Source organism: Vigna radiata, chromosome 7 (assembly GCF_000741045.1).
Source record: "Vigna radiata var. radiata cultivar VC1973A chromosome 7, Vradiata_ver6, whole genome shotgun sequence".
NCBI lineage: Eukaryota > Viridiplantae > Streptophyta > Magnoliopsida > Fabales > Fabaceae > Vigna > Vigna radiata.
The window spans coordinates 39,758,710-39,775,027 of NC_028357.1; the positions used below are offsets into that span (position 1 = coordinate 39,758,710).

Genomic DNA, 16,318 nt, shown 5'->3' on the forward strand with positions numbered 1-16,318 from the left:
ACATGTGATACTTTTAATTAAATTGGAATTAACATATGACATGTGTGAAAATCTAAATACGTAATATGTTAAAGATGGAGTTATTTTTTTAATTTTTTTGGACTTTTACATATGACATTTTCGAAAAGATTTTGACACAATGACAAATTTAAATTTTGATATGTGATATTTTTAAATTACATTAATGAAAGAAATCACGTTATGTTTTTCTTTTTAGAAAAATAAATATTATTAAAGACTTTTAAAAAAAATAGAGACTAGCTTTAAAATAAATAAATAAATATAAATATATAAATATAAATATATATATATATATATAGAAGAATAAAAACTAGTAAAAAAACTTATGTATAGAAATCGAAATACTAATTAAACCTAAAAGAATAATATATTTTATATCATCACTTATTTATTGTATAAGAAGATATAAAATAGAATAAATTAATTAATATGTCTATATATAACATTAAAATTTTAGCAGCTTATTACTGATAAAATAAAGTTTTATAAAAAAATTGATAAAACAAAACAGATTTATCTCATAGAATTAATATGGTTATCTAAAAGAAAATAATTATAATAATAAACATATTTAAAAGAACTAAATAAAACCACTTGACCACCAAGAAGTTTTTTTGCAATATCATTGTCCTTCACCAAAAATATTTTAATACCTAACTCTCGTCTTCTTCTAATAAGGTAATCATTTCAGAAGAAATACATCACACCAAAGACAATAAAGAGACAATATGGTGAGTTAGTGTTCAAAAGAAAACTTCATACACAATTTAATATCACATATCAATTAACCTTTATAGCAATTCTATCAATCACATAAACATATAAGCATTTGACTCTAAATTCAATTATCCGGATAATATCCTTTGACATAGACTTCAATGAAGATTTACACCCATAGTAGTATTTATACTTTGTGGAGTTATAAACAAGGGTAACTCAACTTACTATTTATGAGGTTAATCTTTCACTCCTAAGACTCCAAAGTCTAGGTTAAAGATCTCTTACTATTATCTTTGTCACTCCGTTGATCTTTGCATGAGTTAAATGATTAGTAGAATATCTGAATACCTCCTTTAAAAAATGTCACTATCAAATATACCCACAACTTTCTCAAACACAGGACTTCTCATTAAGATTCCTTTCACATCTCATATAATTCGTAGTCACATTCACAATTACACTATTTAGTAAGCATAAATAAATATCACATTAATCATTTTGTAACTCAGAACAAACAAAACACAACTCAAACAAACATAAAAACCATGAAAAGAAAATCAAACTAAAGACTCAAAGGACATAAACAAGGTGAAGGGAGCGCACATGCAATAGATATAAGAAAATACTAAAGAAAAGGGTTGAAAACTCAACTTACTTAAATAGAAAAATTGACCATTCTATATTGAAGAGCTCATTGCATTGATCGATCGTAGTTCTTCAATCAAATAAATAAGAAGAAAAAATCTTAAGAAAAAACAATTTTTTTTTTTTAAGGAGATGATATATTTTAAAATAATAAAACTCATTTATAACAAAATTATTTATATTAAAACTATTTAATATTAAAATGTTTTAAATGTCGTTACTTCTAAATTTGTATCTCTTCTAAAATATTATTTTCTAAACTTATATATATATATATATATATTAAGAATTATCCTTAAAGCAAAAATAAATGAGTATTGTGAAACTTTGCACAAGAATTCGGTGGGTATGCAAAGGGTGGGGAAATGGGTCGGAGATGTTGTAAATTTGAAATAGTGTGTTTGTGACAGGTAGGAGGTTTAGATTTTCAACATAGTTGATGCGAAAGGCTTAATTTTCCTTACGATCGATAACACAGCTGTGGACAGCGATGTGTGATGAAAGTGCAGGCCTACTGCACTGTGTTTATATTTACACTCTTTTCAACTACACTGTACATAATATAGAGAGAGACATGACAATGCATTTAATACTTTGGTGTTTTGATTGACTGCTATTAATATTAAAGCATGGGAGTATGGTTTATACAAAAGAAATTAGGGTTCCTACATTTTACGGTGGAGGCCCTTCTCATTAATCAAACAATAACAATAAATACCCACCAACAACCCAAACACTTCTTTTTTATTAATATACATCTATTTTTCTATTATTAACATACTTAAAGGGGAATCATTCAAATCATGGAATGTTAATGATTTTTAATTTGCAAAAATAATATCTAACTTAGTTAATACAATGATTAATTATTTTGGTATACTGTTATTTAATGATTTTCTTATAAAACAGATTTATATTTCTTCATATATCCATTAGTATGTATATGCTTAATAAATAAGTTATAAAAAAATATTGAAATAATTAGTTTTCAATACGAGTCTCATTGGCAAGTCTTTGTTATAGTTTTTGACTGTCGTGTTGATGTGCGAGGTTGCTTGTTGTACAAGAATCTCATGCTTTTAACATATAATAAATTTAAAATAAGTTGATTATATGTGAAAAGAGAGACGTAGGAAAAGAAGGTATATGGAAGTCAAAGGCCTATTCTAAGAAACCCAAGATTTTGATGTTAAAGTGCGAACTGCATAAACAGGCAAACACATGCCATCCATGTGAATCATAATATATAATGATCGATATGCATATTTGTTTGGAGAGCGGGTAGATTTCTTATTGTGTGATAAATGTGTTGTAAAGTGAAGCTAGAAAATGTGTCTAAGTGAATGTAAAAGTTATTTGCATGTGAATGTATGAAAATGGGTAGAAGGAAGAAGGAGTTTAGAACGTAAAGTAGTTGAGTTTGCCACAACTACTTTTCTCTCATTTCTTAAATATTTTTCTCCAATAAACCTAACTCATTTCTGAATAGTCCACAACAGATGCCCAACTCAAGGAATAACAGACATCTTACATACATTTTTCAGACCTCATAACTAACTAACCATACATATGTTTTTTTCAATTTAGAAACAGCCTATGCATCATTCAAGTGGGTCAAGATAAATTTATCTATCCTTCTATATACTGAAATAATATTTTTAATATTTATTTTTTAAATATTTTAGTTCATAAGTTAATGTGAAAATAAAAACCAATATAAATCCACCACTTGGTGAATGTTCTGTGTATTCTTAATTAACAACGTGACACCATGAGATAAATTGACTTTTCCAGCTCCTATGTCCTCTTTGTGGAGGTTGCCATTGCATTAACTAATTGTAGCAAGTTATTCCATTAAAAGATAAACATAATATGGCAAAACATTTTTCCTGTATAATTCAAAATTTTATATATTTCTATCAATGAACATTTTCAAAATAATATTTGTGGTATTTTTTTATCACTAACTCATGGATTGCAGATATCGATTACATGTTTATTATGGCATAAGCTTTGACTTCAATTTTCTATAGATATTAAATTAACTTGACCTGTGAACAACCAACATTCATCACGTGATCATTCAATTAATTAATAGTATTTGATGATGACTTACGTATTTAATATATGATAAACTATATCACATCCCCTTTAAGTAATTAATTTAGTAATTCAACTTAAATTTAGAAAACCAAAGATTAAAAACAAAAAGGCACAACTTAATAATTACTTGCAAAAAATAGCTTATATTGTACATAATTTTTAATATGATTGACTACTATTTCAATTCATAATTGTTTCCATTAACTTACAAAACAAATAAATTGACCAAATCAACTGATAACCATAATTATCAACTAAAACTTTAATAATACTTAATTTAAACCAAACATTCTACGATATCATCCCAACAATTCCATTACTAATAACAAAATTCAGAACCAATCTAAACACAACATCAACAATTCCAATAATAACAATTTATAAATCATAATCAAATTTACTTATAATTCAAAATAAATTTACTTTATGTTTATTTATTTTCCAAGCAGTAAATACAGAAGACTTAAAAATACACTAACATCAACAGGAACTTAATTGATTAAATATGATAAATACACAAATCAAATAATAAATTAATAGAGAATAACATTTTAAAATTAACATAATCCGTTGGCAGAGTCTGTACTTTTTATTCAAATATTTTAGTCATTAAATTTGTTGCTACAAAGTTTGATAAATAATCTGAGAAAAAAACTGTGAAAAGAGAATATTACTTACGAAAGGAAAAAAAAAAGTGGAAGAAGGGATGGACATATACGTCTTTTTAAATATTGTTCTTCTAGGTTATATATAATTTCTTATAATTAATAATTATAAATTTAAAACGTATTTGGTTGTTCATTTATTTTAGTAATATTTTTTTATTTGTCACATTAGAAAATAATTGACATTTATTAAAAGTTATACTATCAAAATTAATACTTAAAAAATTGTAATTACTCTCAATAAAAACTAGCGAAAACATATATACATGTCTGTTAAATTTTTTTATGATGATAAAAATAATAAAATTATTTTTTAACATTTTATTTTATCAGGAGAGATAGAAGTTGTAGAAAATATGGGAAAATGATTTTTTGTTCTCATTCGAAAAATAAGAAAATCCAAATAAATTTGAATAACCACGGGAGCAAAAGTAAATTGAGAAAAACTAAAATATTTTTAAAAATAAGTTATTAATCTGAATGATTCTTGAAGGAGGCAAAAGGGTCACACTATAGAGGGTAGTCCCACTCGTGAAACCAGCGGCAGCAAGGTGTCTTCCCAAAATAGCAATAGCGAATCACTTTATATCCACCCTTGGATCGTCATCATTCAAGGGCAAAACGATAAATCTCACACTGTATAACCGTTTTCTGAAAAGGGGGCATTATGAACGTTATCACTTGTTAGCACTAATATACATTATTATGATATAAACTATAGTAAGTATGAAGATGTTGAAATTACAAGTATGTCCTCTGAGACGTGTCCTCTTAAACAAGAGAGCGCGTGGAAGTTGCAGAGAACCCCTTACTTGTCTTTCCCGCGGCTATTAAATGAGGGTCCTCTAACAGCACGCAGACATTATGCTGCACTTTAACAAGGAAGAAAGAGAAAGTGCGGCCATTAATGCACACTCTCAAGTCTCAACTACCTCCTATCCAACGCTAAAAACAAACAACTAGTAGTAGAAGAAGTGCTGCGCCTTCATTCATTCCTAATCACACAAGGCATTCTGGACTCTCTTACTTTTTTCAGTGGCGGTGGGAGGGCGCAATGTGGAACTCTGCGGAGAACGCCTTCGCCAGATCGGCCTCTTTCAGGGAGCAAGGGGAAGACGAGGAGGCGCTACGCTGGGCGGCGCTGGAGAGGCTTCCTACTTATAAACGAGCGCGCCGGGGAATCTTCAAGAATCTCACTGGTGACATGAAGGAGATCGACGTTAGAGATCTCCAGTCGCAGGATCAGCGTCTTCTTCTTGAAAGGCTCGTCGACTGCGTGGACAATGATCCTGAGGTCATCTTCCACCGCATGAGAAGTCGATTCAACGCGTAATCTCTCTTTCTCTTGTTGCCATATTCTAGAGTAACCGAGTAGCAGGACTTGAGATTCTAAGTCTATTACAGTTGACAATACCGGTGTTTGTTCTTCGCTTACAATTATTACTGCTTCTTCTTGATCTTTCAGTTTAAATATTATGAGAATGTAGGTGGTAAATTTTGTTGAATGTGTTTTACTGGATGCTGAACTCCGCAGAGTAGGTTTGGCGTTTCCGAAAATTGAAGTTCGATTTCAGAACTTGACTGTTGAGACTTACGTACATGTCGGTAGCAGAGCTCTGCCAACTATTCCTAATTTCATTTGTAATATGACAGAGGTGCTTACTTTTTCTCACCTTTCATTCCCTAATTTTATTTGTAATATCTTCCTTTTCACGCTTTTCCTGTTTGGAACATGTGTAATTAGGCTCTTTTAAGGCAGTTGCTGATATACAGAAGGAAGAGAAGCAAATTGACAATTCTAGCGGACATCAGTGGGATTATTAGACCTTCAAGGTCAGTGTTGAGATAAATAATGTGGTTTTAAGAAAAAAAGAAAAATATATTTTTACACACATGATTTTTTATTTGATACTGTTTTACTTATTTTTTACTTTATTTTATTTCAAAAAAACTACATATATTTATTTTTTTAAAATAATTTTATTCTTGTTAATGAATGTTTATCATCTTACCCTTAATTAAAAAAAATATTTTTTTTTCTCGATATTCATACAATTTTTTGTTTTAGGCTATGCATTGGACCTTGACACATTTATAATTAGCTTAAATACTATAATAACTAAGACGAGTTAAATAAATGCACAGAATTAAAGAGCAAATCTTAGATGTATAAACTAAAAAAATAGATACTATACATGTTTGATTCTAAATTTATAACTAAATATTAAATTAAGTTTTGAGATCAACATTGATTACTTACATTTCTAAAAAGTCACATTTTACGAGCTCAAGGCAAAATCTCGGTGAATAACTGGTCATAATTCTTTTTACATTGATCTACTATTTAGTACCACATGTTTGTGTTGTGCACATATATTTATTTTCAAACAAACATTTATTATCAAGCATTTTTAAAGAAAACTTCTCATAAATAAAAATAATTAAGTTAAATGATTAAAATTAAACTTTAATTTCTTTTTTAAATAAACCAAGTTTATATTTCCGATTATAATTATAGCTTAGAAAACGGGTCAAGGTTGGTAAATCTATTATTTATTTTTTATAAAATCAAACCTAAATTTCTAGCTGTTTGAATACTTTTCACCTCTACTAGGAATTGTATGTATAACAATAATATGATGTGAGAAGAAAATAGATAGTGCTTTTATTAACAGTAGGTAGGGTATAAGTCCTGGCATTAGGTTCAACGTAGCCTATTTTCCGTTTTTTCATTGACTGTTGAGGGATAAGTTCAACCTAGCGTTAACTGCACTTTGACAAATCAAAAGGATAAAAGAGTGACATTTTTTTTTACATTCAACTACCAGTCCCATTCAAAGAACATTTACATGTATAAAATTCTAAATTTTACGAATCAGTTTCTCCTTCTCGTTACAACGAATAAATTGATTCGAAAAACATTGTTTAATACTTATATTTTATTTAAAATTGTTGAATGTTTCCAATTTTATTTTCTATAAACCGCATTCGTTTCATGCATGATGTTACAGTGGCAGACGAATATATCGTTGTCGTGTTTATTTTATTTTTTTCCTGTGGGAGAAGGAACTGACACCCCAAAACAAGACTACAAATCGTTGTCATGTATTAAATGATACTTTGATAATTTTTTTTCAAAATCTAATCGTAATTTTTGAAAGTACATTGGATAGACTGTGATCTTGTTATTCTTGCAGGCTAACGTTGCTATTGGGTCCGCCAAGCTCCGGAAAAACAACACTACTATTAGCACTTGCTGGTAGGCTAGGACCCGGGTTGCAGGTACTAAGTTTTCAAATTACTCTATCAACTAAAAATGGGGTTTCTTTTTGTCTGGACGCCCCACTACTTTGCCAATATTATTGAAAATTCTTGCCAGACAAGGTGCTGTTTTAGCTTAATGCCGATCGAGTATCGGCACAAATTGCTTGGAAATCGAAATGAATACGAACAACTTTCCAAAATGTAATAAACTCTGTATTCGGAGGCTTTTCTGCACTCTGTTTGGAATTATCCATACTCGAGATTTTTCGTTTTTGGCGCCATTATCCATAATAAATGGATGTAAAGAAAATAAAATCTTGTCCACTATTTATAAGTAGTTACTAAAGTATTGATTTGTATGGTGTAAGTTGATAACGTAAAAGTTGATTTTAAAGTATAGTCTTCAAGTTTACTGTTTTTTTTTTTTTGGCACAAACTCACTCTTGACGTTTTTTTTTCCCTTATTTTTTTTTTCAAAGAAGTAAACAATCAAATTGTCGAATTTATCTTCAAAGTTGACTTTTTCACTGTTATCTTAGATCGTGTAATAAATACTTTTTTCATAAATGGAATTTTATTCTTCTCTAAAGAAACAGAATTTTGTTTTCAATTATACTGAAATGGATAGAAAAAAAGCTGATAAATGCCTTCTCTATTTGATTTATACTTGATAATTTATAAATAACATAATTAACCAAATAGCCAATACTCTACTCTGGATTTATATATTGGTTTCTTTCCCCGATCTCATGTATGTATTTATGCCGTTTGAAGATGTCTGGGAACATTACATACAATGGACATGGTCTGAAAGAGTTTGTTCCCCAGAGGACTGCTGCTTATATCAGCCAACAAGATTGGCATGTGGCAGAGATGACCGTGAGGGAAACTCTCCAGTTTGCTGGTCGTTGTCAAGGCGTTGGATTTAAATTTGGTATATTTCTTATGTGATTGTCTTAACAAGTTCAATTTGCAAGTTTATATGCTAATACTAAATCGTGGACTCTTACCAGATATGTTACTAGAACTTGCCAGAAGAGAAAAGAATGCTGGAATAAAACCAGATGAAGATCTTGATCTATTCATGAAGGTACCCTTGCATTTTTTTTTCTCTGAAATTGATGAACTTCATTCAGGGATATAAATTAATTCACTCTAGTTTCTTTTGTAGTCATTTGCTCTTGGGGGACTAGAAACAAATCTTGTGGTGGAGTACATCATGAAGGTACAAATCTAAGAACTATATTACTCTTGTAAAAAAAAGTTGTTACTCTAGAGTGCACAACGATTTTTCTTGTGATTATGACCTGAGGTCCTGAATTTTTTTTGTATTTGATTTTTTTTTATTATTAATGGGGTTCGTTATGCCTAATAATTATTCTGTTGGATACAATTTGAGTGTGTTTGAAGTGAGAAAGTCCCCGCATAAGAAGAATTAGAGAAAGAATAGAGGATTATTGCCATGGATTACACGCCAAAATTGAATGCCGGACTACGCTGATGTTTGAATCATATTATTGAGACGACTCGTAAACTAAATCGCGACAAGTTAACTAAAATACTCTCGTTAAGTCTATCACTGTAAAAATTATGCACAAGAAAATACGAAATCCACGTGTTAATATATTATTAGATGAATGTTAAATTAGAAAAAAAATAAAAAGAAAGATGTTTGACAAAAATAACGATGGACTATAATAAAGGACCACAAAGCAAGGAAGTTCTACTAAAGAAGTAACCATGGTGAAATGATCTGAATTTTCTTGCAGCCTGAGAATCTAGATGGAAAAAAATAGACAAAGAAAGAGACATGCCTAACTTTTTCATACACTGGTCTAGATAGAACATACAAATGACTAGAATAAATTTTTGGTCTCTTGTATACTTTTGCTTTAGTATTGTCTGTTAAAATATCTTTGTTAGATTAAATTGGTTATTTTATCAATTTACTAAACTAATTTTGTCAACTTGTTAACGCATGTATGCGAGAAATGTCCTGTCATATAAACTATATATTGTTTTGTCAAGCAAAATTAAAACCATTAGTCCAAAATTATTCACTAAGGCCAGATGCTAACCTCGTTTAACGTTTTCAACAAATGATATCAATGAAGCCACCATTATCTACTACGCGTCTTGTATCTGAATTATATCGTTCTTTTCGTTTTGTAGTCTTTTTGGATTTGAACAAATACTAAAATATTTCTCACAAAGATATTAGGTTTGGACATATGTGGTGACACATTGGTGGGAGATGAAATGCTCAAGGGCATCTCAGGGGGGCAAAAGAAACGTCTTACAACAGGTTAAAGACATCATCACTTTGTCGTGTGTAGTAGCACGTTAGATGTGTTTGACATATGATAATCATTTTATGTTCGATTTACAGGTGAATTATTAATTGGTCCAGCAAGAGTGCTATTCATGGATGAGATATCAACTGGTCTTGATAGTTCAACAACTTATCAAATTATCAGATATCTTAAGCATTCAACCCGTGCACTTGATGCGACCACAATTGTATCTCTTCTTCAACCAGCACCCGAGACCTACGAATTGTTTGATGATGTTATTCTTTTGTGCGAGGGTCAGATTGTATATCAAGGCCCCCGTGAAGCTGCTGTTGATTTTTTCAGACAAATGGGATTCAGTTGTCCAGAGCGGAAAAATGTAGCAGATTTCTTGCAAGAAGTGAGTACTAGTAACCATATTGGAATTTATGTTTCGGCTATATTTGATTTAGTGACGGTTCACTTCAGACTTCAAATTCTTCTGAACAGGTAACGTCTAAGAAGGACCAAGAGCAGTACTGGTCTGTTCTCGATCGCCCTTACCGATATGTACCTGTTGGAAAGTTCGCCGAAGCATTTTCCTTATATCGTGAGGGCAGGCTTTTGTCTGAGCAACTAAATATACCTTTCGATAGACGCCGTAATCATCCAGCCGCCTTGGCAACTCTTAGCTATGGCGCCAAAAGGCTTGAACTTCTCAAGACTAATTATCAGTGGCAGAAGCTTCTCATGAAACGGAATTCATTTATCTATGTTTTTAAGTTTGTTCAGGTAATCTTATAGTCCCTTAATTTATGATTGTTTTAAAGCAATTCTCGTGATAAAAAAAATGAGCTAAGAAAATAAAACAATAAGTCTTGTAGTCCCTTAATCTAGATAATTGTTCGTTTAATTTGATGTGAAAATATGTTGTAGTCATATATCGTAGTCTCTCTCTCTCTCTTTTTTTTTTTTTGTACATAGCTGTGGAAAATTTTGACTTTTTATTGGTTCTAAGATGGATATGTAACAATGTAAGGATTATATGGAGCTGATCTTGACCCGTATGTATTATTTTCAGCTACTTTTGGTGGCCTTAATTACAATGAGTGTTTTCTTCCGAACAACAATGCACCATAATACAATTGACGATGGGGGCCTATATCTTGGAGCACTGTACTTTTCTATGGTTATTATTCTTTTCAATGGTTTTACCGAGGTGTCAATGTTAGTTGCAAAACTTCCAGTTCTTTACAAGCACAGAGATCTGCACTTCTATCCTAGCTGGGCATATACACTGCCTTCTTGGTTCCTTAGCATCCCAACTTCCGCGATAGAGGCTGGATGTTGGGTGGCTGTCACATACTATGCAATTGGATATGATCCTTCGATTACTAGGTAACTCTTATATTCTCTCAGTGATTTCGTTTATTCTCAGTGTTTCTCTTACCTGATATTTTTGTTTACTTCGGGATTTGCAGATTTTTTCAGCAGTTCTTGCTTTTCTTCTTTCTGCACCAGATGTCTATAGGTCTGTTTCGTTTGATAGGATCCCTGGGCCGAAATATGATAGTATCCAATACCTTTGGATCCTTTGCCATGTTGGTTGTAATGGCTCTTGGCGGATATATAATTTCAAGAGGTTGAACGGGAGTATATTTTCATGTTTCTAAAGTCGATTTGATAAAGTAGTTTTTCTTACTTTCTATCTTATTTTTGGGCAGACCGTATACCTGTTTGGTGGATATGGGGTTTTTGGATTTCTCCTTTGATGTATGCACAAAATTCAGCTTCAGTGAACGAATTTCTTGGACATTCTTGGGATAAGGTATAATCCTTCTTGTGATTATAGGAACGAGATTCTTTGATAACCATTGTAACTATTTTTCTAGTTGCAAAACGAGGATAATAATGTTAATTTTCTTACTGCATTTGAAAATGTACTCACTATTTAATCTTCTTACAGAAAGCTGGAAATCAGACGACCCACTCATTGGGTTTGGAAGTACTAAAACAGCGGAGTTTGTATGCAGAAAGCTATTGGTATTGGATTGGTCTTGGGGCAATGGTTGGATACACAATTTTGTTCAACGTTCTGTTTACAATATTCTTGGCTTACCTTAATCGTAAGACACGTCATTCTCCATATAATCCCGTTCTAATGTTACGGTGCCTTCTGGTGCTTTATAGACCAAAATGAACTTGTGTTTAGTAATATTTTTATGATATATTCCTAAACTTCACTTCAGCCATGGGAAGACAACAAGCTGTAGTTTCAAAGGATGAGCTTCAAGAAAGAGAAAAGAGAAGAATAGGTGAAAGTGTTGTTATTGAGCTGAGAGAGTACTTGCAGCGATCGGCATCAAGTGGTTTGTAAATTATAACTTGTTCACGTGTGTGTGTTGAATAGTGTCATTTCATCTAATTGTCATATTCTCCCAGGAAAGCATTTTAAGCAAAAAGGAATGGTTCTTCCATTTCAACCACTATCCATGGTTTTCAGCAATATCAATTATTATGTGGATGTTCCTTTGGTATGTAAAATGATCGTTATTTTTATTTTGTAAAATTTAATTTACGGTAAATGCTAATTTATTCAATTGTTGCTTCAGGAATTGAAACAGCAAGGGATATTAGAGGACAGGTTACCGCTGCTTGTTAATGTTACTGGATCCTTTAGACCTGGTGTGTTGACAGCATTGGTTGGAGTAAGCGGTGCCGGAAAAACGACGCTGATGGATGTACTAGCTGGAAGAAAAACTGGTGGAGTCATAGAAGGGGGTGTATATATATCTGGTTATCCCAAAAGACAAGACACTTTTGCAAGAATTTCTGGTTACTGTGAGCAGACTGATGTTCATTCTCCTTGTTTGACTGTTTGGGAATCCTTACTGTTCTCTGCTTGGCTTCGATTGTCTTCAGATGTTGACTTGGAGACACAAAAGGTGTGAAACATAGTATTTATAGACACCTTCTTGTATTGTTTTGATAAAAATAAGTACATAACTTCCCCCTTTTGACGGCTAGGCCTTCGTTGAGGAGATAATGGAGCTTGTGGAACTCACCCCGTTACGTGGAGCACTAGTGGGTCTACCCGGAATTGATGGTTTGTCAACTGAACAACGAAAACGGTTGACTATAGCAGTGGAACTGGTTGCCAACCCTTCTATAGTCTTCATGGATGAGCCCACTTCTGGATTGGATGCCCGTGCCGCAGCCATTGTGATGAGAACTGTGAGGAATATAGTTAATACTGGGAGAACAATAGTGTGCACGATCCATCAGCCTAGCATTGACATTTTTGAATCATTTGATGAGGTATTCTCTTTATGAGGGTATTTTAAGCATTGATACTTGGAAGTTTACTTTATCAATAGGAAATATATCCTCTCTCTCATGGAGCAACCAACTTTTTACTTTTAGCTGACATTATTATATTGTTGTTATACCGTAATTTACTTCAATTATGGCCGTGTGCGTATAAAAGGTGGCCTGGCCTTTTAATTTTTATATTTTGGTTTTCCCGACCATGTCTATAATTCGAAAAGATTGATGGTTTCTAAAACGGAGCATCATATTTTATCTTTCTATTTGACCTTCTCTTTTAACAGTCTTTTCTTCACTGGTCTGACGAAATCCCAACTTCGTTTACAGCTTCTGTGTATGAAAAGGGGAGGAGAGCTCATTTATGCTGGTCCACTTGGTCCTAAATCTAGTGAACTGATCAGTTATTTTGAAGTAAGCTGGTGCACTCTTAGCTCTTACTGAACATATGGTATATGGTTGGATGGTAATGAAGCAATATAATCCTCAATTATTCATAATATCTATATTTTTTGTAGGCAATAGAAGGAGTTCCAAAGATCAGGCCTGGATATAACCCTGCTACGTGGATGCTAGAGGTTACATCGTCGGCTGAAGAAAACCGACTGGGAGTGGACTTTGCCGAAATCTACAGAGGATCAAGCTTGTACCAGTATGTGTGTGTATATATATATATATATATATATATATATATATATATATATATATATATTATGGTAAATTTTGTTCATATTTTTTTTTTGTTTGGTTTTTATATAAACATATCATGTTTTTCTTCAGATATAACCAAGAGTTGGTTGAAAGGTTGAGCAAGCCAAGTAGTAATTCAAAAGAATTACATTTTCCAACCAAGTACAGTCGTTCACCTTTTGAGCAGTTCCTAACTTGTCTGTGGAAGCAAAATCTTTCTTACTGGCGTAACCCTCAGTACACTGCTGTTCGCTTTTTTTACACCGTCATCATCTCATTGATGCTCGGTACGATATGCTGGAGATTTGGTGCTAAAAGGTCTTTTCCTCTCATTTTTCCTTTATTATATGGATCTTCGATTTCAAGTAACATTTTGGCTCATATGCTTCAAATTTGGGGAGCCGTACACTTTCCAATTTTTCTAATTTTTTGGTACATCGCTGCAATGTTTCCCTGCTAGAGGTATGGACCCATGCCCGTTTGTAAACTGTATTGACAAAACCCTGCTAGACATTAGCTATTGACAGAGCCATCTATCCTCTTGTTGAATTAGTTTTAGTTGGTGTGCCAAGTAGATTACTTTACATTTTTTATTTGAGATTATCGGAGTAGTTAGACTATATGCTAAATTTAGTTTATTTATACTGTCACTGAATCTGACGTATTTTTCTGTTTTTTAACCATCAGACTTTATGTAAGAACCTTGTTTTTCTTTTTCAGGGAGACGCAGCAAGATATATTTAATGCCATGGGATCCATGTATTCGGCAATCCTCTTCATCGGTATTACAAATGGCACAGCTGTTCAGCCTGTTGTTTCCGTGGAAAGATTTGTTTCTTATAGAGAAAGAGCTGCAGGGATGTATTCGGCATTATCATTTGCATTTGCTCAGGTATTTTTTCAGACATAATATAATTTAGAATTAGTGTACGGGAATAGAAGGTTTCCGTAAGTTAACTCACTCGTGATCCTACGATGTGCAGGTGGTTATTGAATTCCCTTATGTGTTCGCACAGGCTATTATATACTCTTCCATATTCTATTCCATGGGTTCCTTTATCTGGACTGTTGATAGGTTCATTTGGTACTTATTCTTCATGTATTTTACGATGTTATATTTTACCTTCTATGGAATGATGACAACGGCTATCACACCAAATCATAATGTTGCTGCCATCATCGCTGCTCCATTTTATATGTTGTGGAACCTTTTCAGTGGTTTTATGATTCCTCGTAAGGTATGGAAATTGATACTTCATTGCTATCTTTCTCAATACTAAATTTAGTATTCGAAGTAAGGATTGATAATATCAAATGATAAATTGTTTACATTGATTGCATTGATTTATTTGCACCCAATGAATAATTAACTTCTGGACTATTCTGAAGTCAAACATATATAGTCGGGTATTACATTGCAGTAAAATCTTTCAAATAAACTGATATACCAAAAAGTTTAAAAATTGTTACTAAAAGTGACTATTAACATGATGTGCTCTGTGATTCTCTAAGAGTTTTATATGGTTAACGTTTTTTAGGTTTTAACTCGTTAATCTAACAAAATATTTCCACCCGAAAACAAAGGATCTAATTTCACACTGCAATAAGACAGCATCCGACTCTACGTAGGCATATTTATTCCATGCTTTCATATCCTTTTACAATGAAATTTTTATGTGTATTTAGAAATCCATCAACTTGTGCACTAAATTCTGTCATGTATAAACTTTTTCTGGTTTAATTTCTCAGAGAATTCCTATTTGGTGGAGATGGTATTACTGGGCAAATCCAGTAGCCTGGAGTCTTAATGGTCTCCTGACGTCACAGTACGGTGGTGACAATCATTTGGTGAAGCTCTCTGATGGGAACAAGATGAGCATAAGACAATTACTTGAAGCAGTGTTTGGGTACAAACATGATTTCTTGTGTGTTACAGCTGTTATGGTGGCTGGTTTCTGCATATTTTTCGCAGTTATATTTGCCTTCGCAATTAAATCCTTCAATTTCCAAAGGAGATGATGGGTTAGACTTGTTAGTTTTTTAATACCTCAAAAAATAAGCGTGACATCTGTATAGCGATATAATCATAGCATAGCATTAATAGCCTCTGCTTTTACATGATTCAGGGACATATTTATTGTAAAGTGACCTATTATTGGTTCATAAGGTTTTTGTTAGATATAGAATCCGATATTACTCATTGGTAAAGACAGATTTTGGTGAAAGTGAACAATAAATTTATATAATTATTTCCTTATTCTGCCACCTGATCCTATCCTACATCTTATACTTCTGTTCTTTTTTTAATCTCTTATTGAATGCTTTTAAGAACTCTATTCTCATTTGTATATTGAGGATGTGAGGTTTTTTTTAAGATGTAGACAATGAAATAAAAAGAACATCCTCGAATACCACTGCGAAAGTGATTGAAGATTTTAATTACCTGATTTCACTAAGAATTGATTCTTCAAGATGCAGACCATTGTTGATCTGATATAACAAAGTTTATAAATAAAATACTAATATCTCAACTTCATAGCAAGGTAAGAAAGCAACTCTGAAAGCTTAGTAATTAAGCAAATAATTATATGTTAGCATAACGGTTCAGTAAATTTT

General features: G+C 32.2%; 1 protein-coding gene across 1 annotated transcript; it reads left to right on the top strand.

The window, feature by feature from the left end:
- The first annotated feature begins 5,016 nt into the window (after positions 1 to 5,016).
- LOC106768389 (ABC transporter G family member 32) lies at positions 5,017 to 15,967 on the top strand. The gene is made up of 24 exons (XM_014653532.2): positions 5,017 to 5,483; positions 5,689 to 5,809; positions 5,899 to 5,987; positions 7,352 to 7,436; positions 8,193 to 8,352; positions 8,432 to 8,508; positions 8,590 to 8,643; positions 9,633 to 9,723; positions 9,808 to 10,109; positions 10,199 to 10,480; positions 10,770 to 11,086; positions 11,170 to 11,330; positions 11,413 to 11,516; positions 11,655 to 11,814; positions 11,938 to 12,057; positions 12,131 to 12,222; positions 12,301 to 12,633; positions 12,716 to 13,006; positions 13,343 to 13,426; positions 13,531 to 13,664; positions 13,793 to 14,020; positions 14,423 to 14,594; positions 14,686 to 14,940; positions 15,452 to 15,967. Exons 1-24 carry the CDS (start codon positions 5,209 to 5,211, stop codon positions 15,719 to 15,721), a joined length of 4,257 nt encoding a protein of 1,418 aa, XP_014509018.1. The 5' UTR covers positions 5,017 to 5,208; the 3' UTR covers positions 15,722 to 15,967.
- The last annotated feature ends 351 nt before the right edge of the window (positions 15,968 to 16,318 follow it).